This window comes from Chroicocephalus ridibundus, chromosome 3 (assembly GCF_963924245.1).
Source record: "Chroicocephalus ridibundus chromosome 3, bChrRid1.1, whole genome shotgun sequence".
Lineage (NCBI taxonomy): Eukaryota > Metazoa > Chordata > Aves > Charadriiformes > Laridae > Chroicocephalus > Chroicocephalus ridibundus.
The window spans coordinates 62,798,166-62,814,474 of NC_086286.1; the positions used below are offsets into that span (position 1 = coordinate 62,798,166).

The 16,309-nt window shown below is 43.8% G+C and overlaps 1 protein-coding gene across 4 annotated transcripts in view; it reads right to left on the minus strand.

Annotated features, from left to right (window-relative positions):
* Positions 1 to 14,612, minus strand: part of PHACTR2 (phosphatase and actin regulator 2) — a 138,491-nt gene extending 123,879 nt beyond the window's left edge. For 2 of the 4 annotated variants that reach the window (XM_063329435.1, XM_063329431.1), the window contains exon 1: positions 14,437 to 14,610. In XM_063329435.1, the coding sequence (XP_063185505.1) occupies positions 14,437 to 14,581 (145 nt within the window). In that variant the 5' untranslated portion in view covers positions 14,582 to 14,610. Of the gene's footprint in view, positions 1 to 14,436 lie in introns of all 4 variants that reach the window. The other 2 variants (XR_010070335.1, XM_063329432.1) reach the window with 2 other exon arrangements.
* Positions 14,613 to 16,309: the final 1,697 nt, after the last annotated feature.

Sequence of the window (16,309 nt, forward strand, 5' to 3'; positions counted from 1 at the left end):
GAAGAGCTAACACACTCCTCACTCCCACTCATGGGCAGAAGAGGTTGTAGCAACTCTGTGCACCGTGGACAATCCCCCCTCTTCCTGTCCTTACCTAAGTAAAAAGGAGCCCAGGCAGAGCTCTCATCTCACAAGAAGACACTCTTGTGTGAAGCTAGACTACCTGGAGACCCCCACGTCATCAAGTGTACCTTCATAGGGCTTTCACAGGAGAAAGGTAGAAGTCGCTGTATAATGTTACCTACTGTGAAATTGCTGTAGATGCTTTCTACTTGCTCCTTGCTTAATTTCCTTTGGAAAACAACCTCACATTTATTTAGATCATTATTGAGCCTGCGCAATCACAAAATATGTTAATGCATCTCACGCCTGCTTACATCAGGATTTTCTTAAGAGGCTGGAACTGAAAAAAAGGCCAGTCTGGTCCCAAAGGGACTTTTGCCTTCCAAAGGACTGTGATATTGAACTTCAGGTCACGTTGTCTTTGCAAAGTGCTGTGAAGAGGGCTTCCTGGGGCAAAAGCTGCAGTGATGTGTTTCAGCCTGAGCCAAAGCCCTTTGAAGTCAATAGCAACATTGCCAGCCACAAGTGTACAATTAATGAATCAAGCCTCTGGAAATATGAGGATGACATAGAAAGCGTATCATAACTTCATTTAAAATAATAATAATAATAAAAAACCAGTAAAATTCTCTGTCTCTTTCTCTTTCTCCTAATTTCAGAATGCCCGGGCATAACAGGATCATGTTTTCAGAAGTTTTCAACACCAAAGAAGGCCGTCAACCATTGAAAAAAAGAAGAACCATGCAGCTGAGAACGTGACTATAAGAGCCAAACCAAAACAGTATTAAACACTGGAAACTAACAGTGAAATCACAAAGCCCAGAAACACTGCATTAGACTTCAGTGGCAGTGTACTGCTGCCTTTCAAAGGTGCACAGCAGCTGCAGGTGAAGCTCAGGTGGGTGGCAGTCACAGCAATGGCTTGGATGGACCACACTGGCATAGCCCCAGCTGCGTGCTCCGTTGAAGAATGCTTGCTCTGCTCAAAGTGCTGGATCTCCTCCTTTTTCTCAAAGCCAATGCATTTTCTGAGGGATAAAAATGCCCGTGTGAACTACTAACACTGAACCAAATACGCTGAAATGGGAGGAAAAATGTTGGAACAGACTGGAAGGGGAAAGGAAGTGGGTACCCGACCCTCCGTGGCAATATCAAAACACAGTGACCAAAACCTGCTTCCCTGTTTGGAGCGAGGGTCCGCGTGGCCAGCCTTCAGCTTTCAGCCTTTCTCTTGGAGGTGCTTGATAGCTACCAATGGTTCCTGATGGCTACCCATGGGTTCCTTCCTTCCCTGTGACTGTGTACTTGTACTTTCTAGCAGAGAAAGCAACGCTCCACCTGTCTGATAGCTAGATGCTTATATTTCAATGGTTCAGAAAAAATGGCATTTAAATGAACTGGACTGAACTGAAAGTGGTTAATTATTTTTTTCATATATACACACATCATCACAGCCAAGAATCTATCAAAGCCTATGGACAGGGCATACCTGATATCCTCTTATTCCTTGCATGTCATGAATTCTTAACAGAAGAAACCATTCTGTAATTTTACATGTAAAATATGCACCCTTACTAAAAATTGCCCTACAGTTCCATGGCAGAATATTTCAATGCCCGCTATCCATGCGACTCAGTCATTGTTCAGTGCTGTTACAGAAATTCCTGGGCTCAGAGTAACCCACTTAGGGACATTACATCCCTCAGAGCAGCACGGAGGGAAGATACTCCATTAGAAGACAAGCAAGGAGATTTGGTTCCCTGAACCACACCAGCCTTTACTGCTGGAGTCTTCAGTGTCAGAGTGGGTCCCATTGACACCTGGCATCTATGAAATGCCACTGAACCCAGCTTCTGATTTTTCCTTGGTGTAATTATTACACTGGCCGAATTACTTTCAAAGTGATCCCAAATTGCCGCAAAACATGAAAGCCACTCTTACAACAATTCCATTTCTAAAAGATTAAGATCCCATTAACAAATGGAGATTAGGGACTACAGAAAAGTGTGCATATTTTGGTAGCTTTTATTGATGTTTAAAAGGATTAGAATCAGAAATCATTCACATGTATTTTTAAAACTCGGGTTCTTCTTAAAATGTGCATATTTTGAAGCATCTAATCCTGAGTTTCAGGGGGATGTGTATTTGCCATTCACAGAGCTCTTTATGGATTTTTTTCCCTCTCTCCCATTACTATGATAATCAATGTTTGTGTAAAAACATTTTGGATCAAATCTCATTTGCTTCATACGTGATACGCATGCAGTTTAGTTTTCTGGGATTTATTTCCTCTATGGGGTATATATAACTGAGACAAATTCACTGGAGAAGGAGTATGGAGTTCTAATAAGTACTAGAATTCCTTTCACTAATTAGTGCCTGAATTAAAATCTCCTTGGCATTATTTCTTTTAAAATAGCAATGGGCTTAGAAGGCAGACAAAACTTGTTTATTCAATGAACTTCTCACTGTCAAGACTCCATTGCCTAGAATTCATCTAAATATTCACCTAAACTCATCTAAATGAATGGGTCCAGAAAAGGGCCGTGAAGATGATCCGAGGGCTGGAGCACTTCTCCTGTGAGGACAGGCTGAGAGAGCTGGGGTTGTTCAGCCTGGAGAAGAGAAGGCTCCAGGGGGACCTTATTGCAGACTTCCAGTATCTGAAGGGAGCCTACAGGAAAGCTGGGGAGGGGCCGTTTGCAGGGGCATGTAGCAATAGGACAAGGGGCAATGGCTTTAAACTAGAGCAGGGTAGGTTTAGGTCAGACATGAGGAAGAAGTTCTTTGCAATGAGGGTGGTGAGACACTGGAACTGGTTGCCCAGAGAGGTGGTGAAGGCCCCATCCCTGGAGACATTCAAGGCTTGATGAGGCTCTGAGCAACCTGATCTAGTTGAAGATGTCCCTCCTTACTGCAGGGGTGTTGGACTAGATGACCTTTAAAGGTCCCTTCCAACCCAACACATTCTATGATTCTAAATGTGTATTTATCTTAAGCATAGGGTAAGAGTGAGTGTAACACAACTCCTCTTCAAAATACTGAGGGAGAATTTCCTTTGATTTTGCCCTTTCATTTCACTTATCTTATTGTCAGTTATTTCTTTGCTGCTTGGGAGAATTCACTCCCATCTCTTTCACTTCCCTCTGCTTTTAAAGAAGGTGGGGAGGACACCCTGCCGCAGATGGGGAGACATAGATGTGCCCCTGGACAAAAAGCAAGATCCATCTTTATCTCCTTAGCCCAGTGTGTCTGGTCTGGTGCAGATGGATGGCTTGTACGCTCCGTCCTGTGTCCCCCACTGTCATTCCTGACTTGGCCGAAACACAAATCATCAAAAAATCCACAACTGCAAAAGCCCCTGCTCATTGCCACTGCAAAACCGTTTCTTTTCACATACTTTTAATGCGTTTCCAGCTCTGGTGTTAAGTGCTTCCGGCAGGGTAGCTTTCACTGTTCCTCCTGGGAGACTATTCCCCAGCCCAATAAATCTCACTCCCAAGAAACCTCTTTTACACATGTCCCCTCCTGTGCTTGCAGCACTTTTCCAATCTTGGCCTAGAACAAGCGGAACAAATATCTTTTTCCCCACAGAGTTTACACAATAATGCAATAAAGTTGCAAAAGCTATGTGCTCCGCCGAGTTACTTTCACTTGCCAGGAATTTATGTGATACCAACTTGTGTGTTGCTTGCAATAGATAATTTCTAGTTTTAATAAATTACAACAATTCCACTCAAGTTCAAAACCATCCAAAACAGACAATATTATTACAAACTTCATAGAAGACATAAAAAAAGAAGTGTAGAAAATCTTCACTTAAACTGGTGACACCAAGACTACGTCTGATGGGTTTTTCTCCCCCTGAATTCAGACTGGTTACAGATGTCTTGCCAGCACTCACTCTGTCGCTGATGTTTCCTTTCTCTTCTTAAAAGTCCAGCAACTGCATTATTTTGGATGTTGTAAAAAAAGTGCTTTCGTTTGCATTTTACCTAACACAGCTTGAATTAAGAGTGATTTCAAGTATCACCTAACCTGATATTAGGTGATTACCTTGCTGTTTCATGATAGTGTGCCACCATCCCTCACCCAAGAATGGGCAAATCTGCGGAGCTGCCTGCCTCCTGGTGCTGCCTCCGCGGCAGGCACCGAGTGGAAGGCTTTATTTGTCCTCATGGAAGCTGCAAGGGGAGGAACTTTCTTCCAGGGTCTGGTGATGATCAGGAGAGTTCTTTGACGCAGAGCCAAAAAAAGGGCCGGCAGCACAGCCGAAGCCCCAAGCTCACCCCAAAGCCTTTCACCACTAGATCTAAAAGAAAGTCGTTCACTCTGCTGTTTCCCTCCAGGTCTGGCACATCCTGTGCTGCAAGGGTGTAGCGTTCAGATGCTGTTTCTGATAGACCACTAAATGCACAGGCTGTAGTACAATGCGCTCGTGTATCACGTCCCCAGTGATAAACATCCGTACCACAGAGTGAAATGGCTTGTGAACCAAAATCACCTAGAAAATCATATATACATTCACCAGTCCACCTTGTGAAGATCGCATTAGGCAAGTCCCAAGCTGACTTACAAATAAGAGAAAACTCAGAAAATTACTGCATCGGTCCTTTGGAAATCTTCCCCCAAAATAATTTTTGCTATTTGCAGATCAAAAGCTATTGTTTATCTCAACTTCCAAAGAATAAGGCAAAATTCATAGCAGACGTGTTTCCAAAGACTTAAATAGCTGGGTGGCAGCATATTTTTTGGATTTGCTATTCACTAAAATAAACACGGTGTGAAATATTGCCATTTGGTTTTGTTTGCAGCAAGGCGTAACAGGAAGACTTCGTAATTTTTTTTAAACATTCAGGGCTCAAAAGTCAATAGTCTGGAAGAAAGACGCCGTGCCCCCGGGGAGCTGCAACTCGCCCTCTCGGCTCACTCCTAAGGATACAGAGTTGAGAGAAACACAGAGAGAGGTGCCTATAGCCCAGGTAAGGAAAGCAGCGTGCCATGCTTCATCCTTGGGGCTGGAGCAGTTCATATCATGGCTGGGGATGTCCACTGCTCCCCGTTGGATTACACTTGCTCTGGCTGTGTAAGTAAAACAATTTATTTCTAATCCAACCCTTCTGAGCTTGCCAAAACTTCTTTTAATCAGGAAAAAAAAATCAGAATGATGTCTTGTAGATGCTGCCTTTTCGTGCTGCACTTTGATAGCTTTTTTCAGATAAACAGTTCTCTGTTTCATCGGTGGTTTAAACCACTAACATTAACCATCAGCCCTGACACTGGGCAACAGCGGAGATAAATAAAAAAGTGGCAAGCAAATGACTGCTAATTATCCTTTCACTCACAAAGTTTAAATAGAGCTGCCTGTGTTTGAACACAAAAAAGGCCTGCAATTAGGACACATTCAACTGCAAACTCACCCCAACCCCTTCTTTACTGGGCTTGAAGCTGATACAAAACAATACCTCAACACCAATTCCACTTGGTGCCTGTAATTTTCTTGTGTACTTGAGTGTATATTAGTCACAGACATATCTTAAAAGCTGTGATTCTCCCCCAAAAGTGGAAAATCAAGCACACGGGCTCTGAAGGGGGAGCTTTGCTCCATGTGCTTTTTAGGGTCTGGTTCTATGAAATACGCAACATCCTTATTCTTTCAAGAAGGCATTAAAGAATGCGATATCCAGTGATTTAGCCATGACAAAGCAAAGTGGTGGTGGTTACACTTGCCCTGTATAGGTGGATGGGGTCCCTCAAAATAACTACATTTCTGTGCCAGGAGAATTCTGACATGTCTCTGCTGACTTCGTTCCTGTTCCTCCTCCCCAAATTACATGAAAAAACCAAACTCATATGAAATTTTCATACGTTGAAAAATTCTAAAAGCCGTAGACTAACTTTTGAAGTTATAATTTACCATTTTCAAATTTTGCCAGATATTTGTCCGGAAAATGCAGAAATGTGCCTGAAATCAGGATTGTTTCTACAAAAAAGTGGATTTTCACAAAACTCTTATTTCATCAGGATGTATTCATATTCAAATAAACCTTAGCTAACTTAACAACTTTAAATAATGTAAAGATTGCGCGGGACTTCAGCCTTTCTTGATCCTCACCACTGTGCAAAGCTTTATCTTAAAAAGGCTCTGAAGCACTCCTCCTCCATTCCTAACATTGAGCAACCCTTTTCAGTTAATTTTTAGGAGATCTTCTTTTCTCTTCCTAATGAATTCTTAAAACTGAACAAATCTCTGCTCTGCCTGTACAAACTCTGACCTTTATCTTCCCGTGACAGTCAGAAAATAAACTTAATGTTTGCAGGCTCTTAGTCTGTTCACATCTCCTTCTCTGGGGAGCCTCCCACATCTGGGAAGCACCGGAGTGCATCAGACTAGAGTGGGTAGGACAGAACTTCACACGTACCCAGCCAGACATAGACATCAAAAGTGGTATGTAGCTTATCGACACAATATAAATGAGATTTATTGGAAGCTGTGGAGAAGACAGAAGTTAGTAGGGGAGAAGGGAGTGAGAGAGTGGTGAGAAAGTGGAAGGAAGAGAGAGATGATCACCTTTTATTTCCAGTACCGTTTGGATAGGAATGACTTGGGTAAAGGTGACAAAACTGAGCTACCAACTGATGCATCCAACTAACAGAAATAGCGTGTGGTACTGTGCAACTGGCCAAATTTCCCAAGTGGGAGCCAACAAAATCTGTGCGCAAGACTGAAGTCATGTCTGAAGTTGAAGGGGAAGGAAAAGTAACTGCTTTTAATAGGAGTCCACTCACAGAATCAGAGAATCACAGAATGGTAGGGGTTGGAAGGGACCTCTGGAGATCATCTAGTCCAACCCCCCTGCCAGAGCAGGGTCACCTTAGAGCAGGTTGCACAGGAACACATCCAGGCGGGTTTTGAATGTCTCCAGAGTTGGAGACTCCACCACCTCTCTGGGCAGCCTGTTCCAGTGCTCTGCCACCCTCAAAGGAAAGAAGTTCCTCCTCATGTTTAGGTGGAACTTCCTATGCTCAAGTTTGTGCCTGTTACCCCTTGTCGGGTCACTGGGCGCTGCTGAAAAGAGCCTGGCCCCATCCTCCTGACACCCCCCCTTTAAGTATTTATAAACATTGACAAGATCCCCCCTCAGTTTTCTCTTTTCCAGAATGAAAAGATCCAAGTCCCCCAGCCTTTCTTCATAAGAGAGATGTTCCAGTCCCCTAATCATAGTGTAAATTGTGCAAATGTTAAAAAATGCAGCGTGAGCTGTAAAAGACATGTTTAATTAAAAATAATGAGTAGATGCTGCATTTTCTGAAAAATAAGACATTTTGTAAAAAATATGATCATTATTTCAAAGAGGAGCCTTTTACACACTGTGTTTTAGCATGTGAAGAGTTGCCACGCTGCCGTCTCCAGTAGAACACTTCCTCTTCCACATTTCCCTCCCAGCCTCCTGCTGTTCAGCCCTCTACTTCTCTGAATGTGGCCAAGCGGTTTTAACAACAACATGAGAAATGGGAAGGGCGATCCAGAATGTGCCAGAAATATATAAGAAACATGAGAGAGAAGAGAGAGGGTAAGAAAGTGTCTTACCACCAAAGCATGCAGTGGTTTAAGCTGCTCTTTTATCTCAACTTCGTTATAAAATCTCTACTTTAGAGCACGGCAGACTTATAAAGCGTAGCAGCTTTGAAGCTCCAGGCTTTATTAAAGCCGTGCTAAATATTTATCCTAAATACTTGGTACTGATAAAATTGACTAATAGTTCACTGCTTCCACCTTTCAAAACTCAAAAAACCTAACAATACTAAAGGCACTCGTAGAATTCATGCAACACAACATCTTGAAAGTCCTATTCTGCATCAAAACTGCCTGATGGGGAGCGAGTTTTCTCAGCTCACCACGGAGGGAAGTGCTGACTGCCTACAAACTCTGCTTGTATTTCAGGAAGATCGCAGTGCTTTCCACATAAATGAAAAGCAAGAGTCAAGAGCGCCCCTTGTTGTGGTGGGTTTTAAGACTGACAATTTCAAAGATAAAGTGAAAAGTGATTGAACTCGGAACACTGAAGTCAGGATTTTCTGTTTTCTTCTACACATTTTTCCTTTTGTGCCACTTGGTTTGTACCTGAGAAAAACTAACTTCTGCATCTGTTAAAAATAGTAACATGCTGGGGGGTGGGGGCTGGGGTGGTGGTGAAGAAGAAGAAAAGATTACCGCCGAAGATATCTTTGCCTTATGCTAAAGCACATTCAATGAGAACTACTAAAACTTCAGAAGCAAGACTAATAATGGTGTTACTGAAAATTGAAATCCTACAGGAATTCTGGCTCTGAAAAAATTCTGACTTCAGAAAGCAAAAATAAATAAAAATGTAACCTCTTCACCAATCTTTTAAAACCCTGCCAACTATCCCCAGGCCTTTGACCTTAAATAGTGCCTGCTTTTTCATGAAATAACGTCAAAAAAGGCAGGAGGCAGAGTGTGGAGAAGAAAGATAAATTATTTATGTTAATAATGGATTTGACTGACGAAACGTTTAGGTTTTAAAACCAAAACAAATGCTTTTTTGGAACAAGCTGTCTACATTCAGCAAGTAAAGGAGTAAAAAGTCTTCTTCAGCTACTCTTTAGATCACTTCTTCAGGCTTCATGCTTACCGTGCGGTCTGACGTTAAATGGTTACTTGCTAGAAGCCACACATCAGCAGGAAGTGCTAAATGCCAAAGGGCCTTGAGAAACTAAAACACACACAGTAGCAAAACGCTGAACAGATTGCACAGTCAGCTACTGATTAGTTGCTGCAAATATGCATTAAATCGTATGCCGTGAATGTTTGCAGTCTGATTTCTACATAGCCAACCATGAACATTATTACCACATTTAGAAAATACTTTTTTTTTTTTTAAATTCTGAGCACAAGTCTGAATATTTGATTGTAAAGTTGTTGTCCCAGAAACTGGGTCATGTGTAAATGACACATATTATACATGGCTTGTATTTGCAAACAAACATTGTAGTGTTCCCCCTTTCACACATAATCAGGCTGGGCTAATACCAAGAAGTTACCCCAGTTATTCTGTAAGAGTTGGTGTGAAATAATGACTTTTAGTGCGGTATAAAACAGGCGGATTCTTATTTCATATGCATTATAGTACAAATTCATATTAAAAATGGCTGACTATATTTGGCACACACTTCTTCCCTGCACACTCATCTAATCTTATAAACTAAACCAGTTTTCAGACAGACTTAGTCAATGTATGCAGTACAAAGCGTTATAAGATTCCAGGATTTTTCCTCAGCACCCTTCTGAAAGCACAAGTTCCATATAAAGATGAACAGAATGGGATTTAACATTACGGGATGATGGTCTAAGCACATTTCCAGATTATTACAAGGAAGTAGATGCTTCAATTCTATAAGCATATGTCAAATTGCATATGGGTATTCTTGCTGCCTCTTCCTGACAGTTTAAATTTTCAAATTGATGGAAAAAATATTAATGTGGACTTGGGGACAGGATGCATTGTCTCTTGGAAATGACACAGCTCTATCAAATCCATTTTCTAAATCCCTCTAAATGATTATTTTTCTTAACTGCTACTATAGTTTTCTACCCCAAATTATCTACCTTAGGCTTCTTGCAAAATTTCGTACTCTCATTTTTGTTTTAAAGAATTCCTGCTTGATACAATGGAGAATCATGTTTTCCCATAACTCCCATATTTTCATATAATGTACCAAAACCAAATGCTTTAGTTATGAATGTTCTTCCACATCATGAGGCTGCTCCCTCCTCACCCCCATTTGATGAGTGAAAACCACCGTCTTTCTAACTGCCGTCCCAAAGCACATCTGATGCCTTCTTCACAAATTCTGAACTCAACTTCCGTAGACCTTGGTAGGACTCTTGCTTGATGTATATGGAAATTAGTTCCAAGAAACTGGAATCTGTAGCCATTTTGGGAAATACGAGTACAAGCGCAGAGGGAAATACAGGCAAACCTTACCCTACCCACCCTAAATCTACCTTTTTCCCTAGATTCCATGCCCTCAGATTATCAAGTCAATGTCTAGAGTAAGAGTATTTTGGGTTTCACTCTTTCTAGATTCTCAGATACCTTCAGTGGTCAAAACCACCTCCTTTGCATCACCCAGAAAGTTTGTCTGTTAAGAAGAGAATTTGACACTTGTTAAGTTTGCAAAGTCGAGCACTCTAATCATGAAAAGCTCAAGGAAGTCCAAAAATTATCAATTTTCTTCTTTTCCAACATCAGCCACTCTGATGCTCTGATCACTACATGAAAGCTTCCCCAGTTCTTCACTTAATTGGGGGATTTTAAGCCATCTTTTCACCCACCCTCTTCTGGAGTCAGCAGCAGATGGCATCATAGCTGTTACTCATTATCATTTTGAATAAATTAACCTGTGAAGGACCAGTTTGCTAGCCAAAAAATCCCCACATCCTGGGATGTACAAGTTTTGAGGCAGGACTGTCATTTGCACTCAGCCTTTCACTCTCTGCTGCAACCCAAAATCAGGAGTATAGCCTGAGGTATTGACCAATTGCTGTCTGAATTCTCAGGTAGGTGTTTTTTTTTTTTTCCTGTGCTATCAGACAGGCATGAAAAAAAGCGTGAAAGGAACAGAAACATGCGTGAGGAGCTCACCTCTCTACCTGAAAGGTGCGCTTCTTAGCAGTGGAACAAATTACCTGAAACTTCTGCATCTTGCTAAAGAGCAAGACCTCGAGAGGAACTGCAACATTATGATAGCGCCAATCCCAGAGTGGAGAAATAGGTGGTTTTTTGACTTCTGGTATGAGCAGTAAAGTTCCCTTTTCACCAAGATGTACCTCACCACAAACCTCACCAATTTCGGAACAAAATGCAAGGCTGTATTACAGCAAAAACCACAACACTAAAAAGAGAGCAAACTGAAAATTGTCTACGTGGACATGCAGATAAAGAATGGCCACCGCAGTAGCTGAGGTTGGTACCTTGGGGCTGTCGCGAACAGGATTGCCGGCAGCGATTCGCATCCGGAGCACGAAGGCAGCCAATATGAAATAGCAACCTCCCCCTCCCTCCTGCAACCCGGGGCTCGCCTCTCGTGCTGAGCTGCCCTCAGCCACGTAGCCACCAAACCTAGATCTTCGAGAAGTTCTGGGAAAGCACTTGAACAGGGTCTTTGTTTCAAATGCAGCTCCGTCCCCATCTATGCTGAGCAAATCAAGAAACTCGGCTAACTTGATACACATTTAAGGTGGGTTTAAATCTAGTCACTAAACATGGAAGGCTGCTTAAAAGTATGTAATTCAAGCAGCTTTCTTCAAGTGTCTCTGGTGTTGCTCTGAAATTTTAGGAGAATATGTTTTTCTCCAACAATCTCCTTGAGATGCTCTGGCAAACTAACCCATTGTCAGGTGGGGCGTACCACAATGTTGAAGCGATGCACAGGCTATGTCTGCCACAGAGGCTCTGAACTTCACTGGCATTACACTTTTTCAGGGTCTAAATCAAAAGACTAGATTGTGCCATCCTTACTCAGGATGAGGATCACCTTATTCTTCCCAGGGTCTTACCAGAAGAAAGAGTTGGAAGGTAAAGACGTGATAAAATGATGGGTGAGGTGACAGCCCTGAGAGGAAAGTTAAGTAATCTACCACTAACCCTAAAAGAAAAGGCCAGCTTTAAGAAGAAGAAAAAACTGAAAATAAACTGTCCCCACAAACTGGACCGCAGCTGATGAAGTGAGATGCTGTAAAGTGATACCAGGAAGTTGCTACTTGCAGCATCCGATAATGGCAGAGGAAGGAGTGGGGGTAAGAAAGAACAGGCAGCATAAACACAGGGACCACCCGACCAGCCTTGAGATACATACAGTACCGATCTAGGATAACAAACAGATGCATTTTATGAGCCGCTGCCAAAGCTGCTTTTAGAAAGGCTATTATGTTTCCCTTGGCTTGAAGGGTCTCTACACATACTGCCTCCTAACAAATCCTGCATTGAGAAGGCAGGTGGTAAAATAAATGACAGCGTGAGCTGTCTATAGGGGTACCAACCCATCGCTGATGGAGCGTGAGGAGACAATATCGTCTTGTCAGCACAACTGGCCTCGGGATCTAGAAAACGAAGGCAAATGTGCAGCAGAAACTGCAACTTGTGACTTCAACAAATGAATCACTCCAGGAACAAGCAAACATTTTGCAGGTTATTTAAAATGCAAATTGTTCTTTTCTGAATGGAGCAGCTGGAGCACAGGTAACATCTGATGTAAATGAGTGACCTACTTTAAATTAAGCAAATGGTGCAGCTAGAGAAAGAGGTAGAAGCAAAAATAATAATAGGGCTCATACTGTTTCTCTAAGTGCTTCACCTTTCTGTCCTCATTACGGTTGTTCTCCAGGTTAGTGGGGGAATGAAAAAGCAGGTTATTTTAATGGCATCTCAGTATAAAACCAATTCTCTAACCACCACATTAAAAATTAAACAGCTTTGCATCTTTAATGCATACTTTCCTTCTTAAAGATGGTATCAACAGTTGTGTGGCAGCATGTATTTTTGTTATGCCCAATGAGCAGCTGGAAAAAAAATACAGGAAGCAGCGATGGAGAAAATACAGAATGAAAGAAAAGATGTCGAAAAAATAAAAACCAGAGAAAGCAACTCTTGTCACTTGCTGGCAGGAAGCACATCCTCAAAATTAAAAGAAAAAACCAAGTAGGGCAACTGGGAGGCCTAAATTTTGAGTGTCATAAGCTACAAATAAAGGCACGATTTAAAAATACCATCATTTTACCTCCACTGGATTTCCCAGTCTCTTCTAACGAGCCATTAGTAGTCTTTGTAGTTAAACTAACAGCCAATATAGTCTAACATTGACATAGTCTCAATCTTGTCAACCTCTGTGGTGATCCCTCTGCAGCCCAGTTAAGACACCTTGCGTACACATCAAGTCATAGGACATTGTTCATGAGCACTCTTCCAGACAGTTCTGAAATACACCTTACACCTAGAAGTAATCCTTTCTGATTTGGACAAACTACTGGACCCTCCTCCCTGTCCCAAATGTCCTTCAATGTAACTTCTAAGTAGACACAGAAAAAGGTAGAGCAGAAAATGATGCAGAAAATGTCACATTAAGTTGTTTTTGCTTGCAGCCTCTGGCCCTACAAGTTGAATCTACTTGCTTCTATGTGACTAAGCAAGTTTTCTCTCCCTCTCTCCTCATCAGGCAGGCAGAGCCATATATTTGAGCTTCCCCTAGCAAATGGTCTGCTTCATCTTAAGACTCCCTGAGGAGCAAACGTAACAGGACACTGTGGTCCATTGCAGACCCAACCACGTGCTGCCTTGTCCTACTTGTGCTGCAGCAGAGAAGGTCCCTCGGTGCACTCTGGAGCTTCCCTGATGGCACTGTGGTTCACAGATACCTCTGTGAAGAAGAGTGTACGAATGCATCCAAAATACCTACATTGCCAGGCACGTATGTGCCTACGGTCTTGTTTTAGTCAATAGAGCAGGGCTGATTTGCAACCGGGAGAGCACACATTTTCAAAATGTGCTCAGCTGTATGGAGACCAGAATTTCATTTTCCTTAATACCCGACCTCAGGAAACAGCCTGAGTAAAGAATAGCCCAACTGAGTATATGTTTATTTTACTTTGGCCACTTTCAAATATCCACACTGTAAACTAGGACTCTCACTTCCTCTCATTTTACACAGCACAGCTACTCCAAATCCTGCAGGAAGCCTACTCTGTCCCAAAGGGCCAGCTTCTACCCCCAGATCATCCCATGTGCACTTGCAGTGGTTACCTCCTGAAGGAGGATGGTGGGATACTAACTCACACCTTTTTTTTGCCTCACCCGTTAATGAAGAACCTGAAGGAGATATAAGTGTAAAATCTTACCATGCAATTGAAGTGTAATGTGTGAAGCGGCAGGATGAGGAGTTTTGATGTCCCTGCAATACACCCTGAAGCCTTTCTGGGGCTTTTCTGCCCTTGCAGTCAGAGATGCTTCAGAGAATGGATGGGTACCTACAACTTTACTGGGATTCATTTAAACCTGAAAACACAGGTATGAACAGCAGGTAACGTGACAAACATCAACTCGTTTGTTTACTGGCGTTCATTTAAACCTGTGAACATGAGTACGAAAAGCTGGGAACCTGATGAACATCATCTTGAGGGGCAGATAAGCACCCCGTAAACCAGGGTCCCACACTTTGAGAGAAGACAGTCCCAGGTCAGGGAGGGCGGGACAGGGTGCGGAGGAGGATGTCTTTTCCCAAATTCCCCAGTTCAGCTCGGCTCGGGGAGGGGGGTGGCTCGGACACAGGGACCCTCCCCTCCCTCCCCCTTACCTGAGCCTCCCACGTTGGACCGGAGCAGGCAGGGTCTCCGGGAGGAGGAGAAGGAGGAGATGTCGCTTTGGGAGCGGCCGCGGTGACCGGGCAAGGACCAGGAAGGCAGCGATGCTCCCCCGATGCTCCCCGGCCTCTCAGCCATCGCCGCCGGGGAGCCGAGAGGGGCAGGGAGGGGAGGAGAGGAGGGAAAGAGGCGGCGAGGGAGGGGAAAGGCAAAGTTTGCGGGGGAAGAGCCGCCCCTCCACTCCGACCGCCCCGCCGGAACGGGGCCGCCCCGCCGGGACGGCCACGGGGACTCTGAGTCTGTCGGAGCCTAAATTTTGTGTTTGCACAGGGGCAAAGCAAGGGAAGGGAGGGGGGGGTGGTCCCCCGCGTCCCCTCCCTCCGTGCATGTGAACACACACCACCCCCCCCTCGCCCCGGGGTGTCTTCATGCTCCCCGCTCTCCTCATTTCCAACTCTCGGGGAAAAAAAAAAAAAAAAGAGAATCAGTTAAAAAAGAGGCGGGCACCCAACGCCACCACTTCTGTTTTGTGTAAGAGGGTGCCCTCCCTCCTCCCCCCGGCCCGTCCCCGGCAAAACCGGGAGGCTGCACAAGGCACGGCACCCCTTGCAGCCCAGCCGGGAGGGCGATGAGTCAAATCTCCCGCTCCCCTCCCCTTCTTCTTCGTCTTTCTTTAGGTTTGGGTTCCAGGCAAGAGGTTTTTCACCAGATTTACAACCGTGTGACTCAACGTTTTGGGAGGCAGTCAGTCCTCCTGCCTTTCAGATCAGAAGCGGGAGTCACACCGACTTTGGCCAAAGCAAAATCAAGCCCCGTGGTTTCGTTTTCTGGTGCTTGTTTTACAGATACGCTTTTACAACATGATTCATCTTTAAAAGGAGACTTTATGTTTTCACCGCTTCTTACAGGCAAATCATTTTATATTCTGACTTGAATTAAATCCTTGCTGCCCTGAAGCCACTGGCACAATAGCAAAGATAGACAGGACTTCACTCTATTTTTAACATATCTAGGGCCACATTGTCTAGCTATGAAACATGAAAGTCCCGTTGAGACTGTATGAAAACATTTCAGCATCTCCTGCTCCCTGGGTCTGAATCAAAGCCTACGGAGTCTGAAAAAACATCCATGTGAAATTAAGTTTCACGGCCTCTGCTTCCCACCAAGCAATCAAATGCCTCCTCCTCAAGCCCCATGCAGCTCCCCAGGCATGGTGGTTTTGCAGTCCTCCCGGCAGTCATACAGCTCAGGCACCCTGCGCTTTTGTCCAAGCAATCCATCTGGTGCGTGAGTCTCGTATGTCAGCCATTAGTCAGGTCAAAAGGTCTTTTCTGCTCAGCATCTCCCAGGGAATTGCCTTCATCATTTCCTCTCCTGCCTCCCTCGGCTGACAGACCAGCCTGCTCCTTCCCAAGCTGCAGAGAGCTTTCCCAAGCGGGACTGTGCTGTGAGAGCAAGAGGCAGGGGCTTCTCCTTGTGAGGCGCAGCAGTGAGACTCACACTTACACAGCCTCCTGCAGGGGCCCGCTGGCTCCAGTGTCGCGCAGGCAGGCACGCCATGCCCAGGTTTAGAGAGTTTCCTGCAGTTGCAGACACCTGTCTGGCATTATTCACGAAGTCTTACAAGGTACTATTTTTATTATTTACCCTTTGCATCATTACAGATGTGACTGCGCACTGAGGATCTTTTCCCTCACTGGAGATTTCAGTAGCTGTGCCTGTGTGGGCTGGTGACCTTTTCTGAACCTGTTTACACCTTAATCAGAAGTGTACTCACGACTGCCATTTACCGAACTGTTTCCTACTTTTTTTTTTTTTTTAATTTAAAGGATGTGATAAAATTCATTAAATGAAATACAGTTCCTG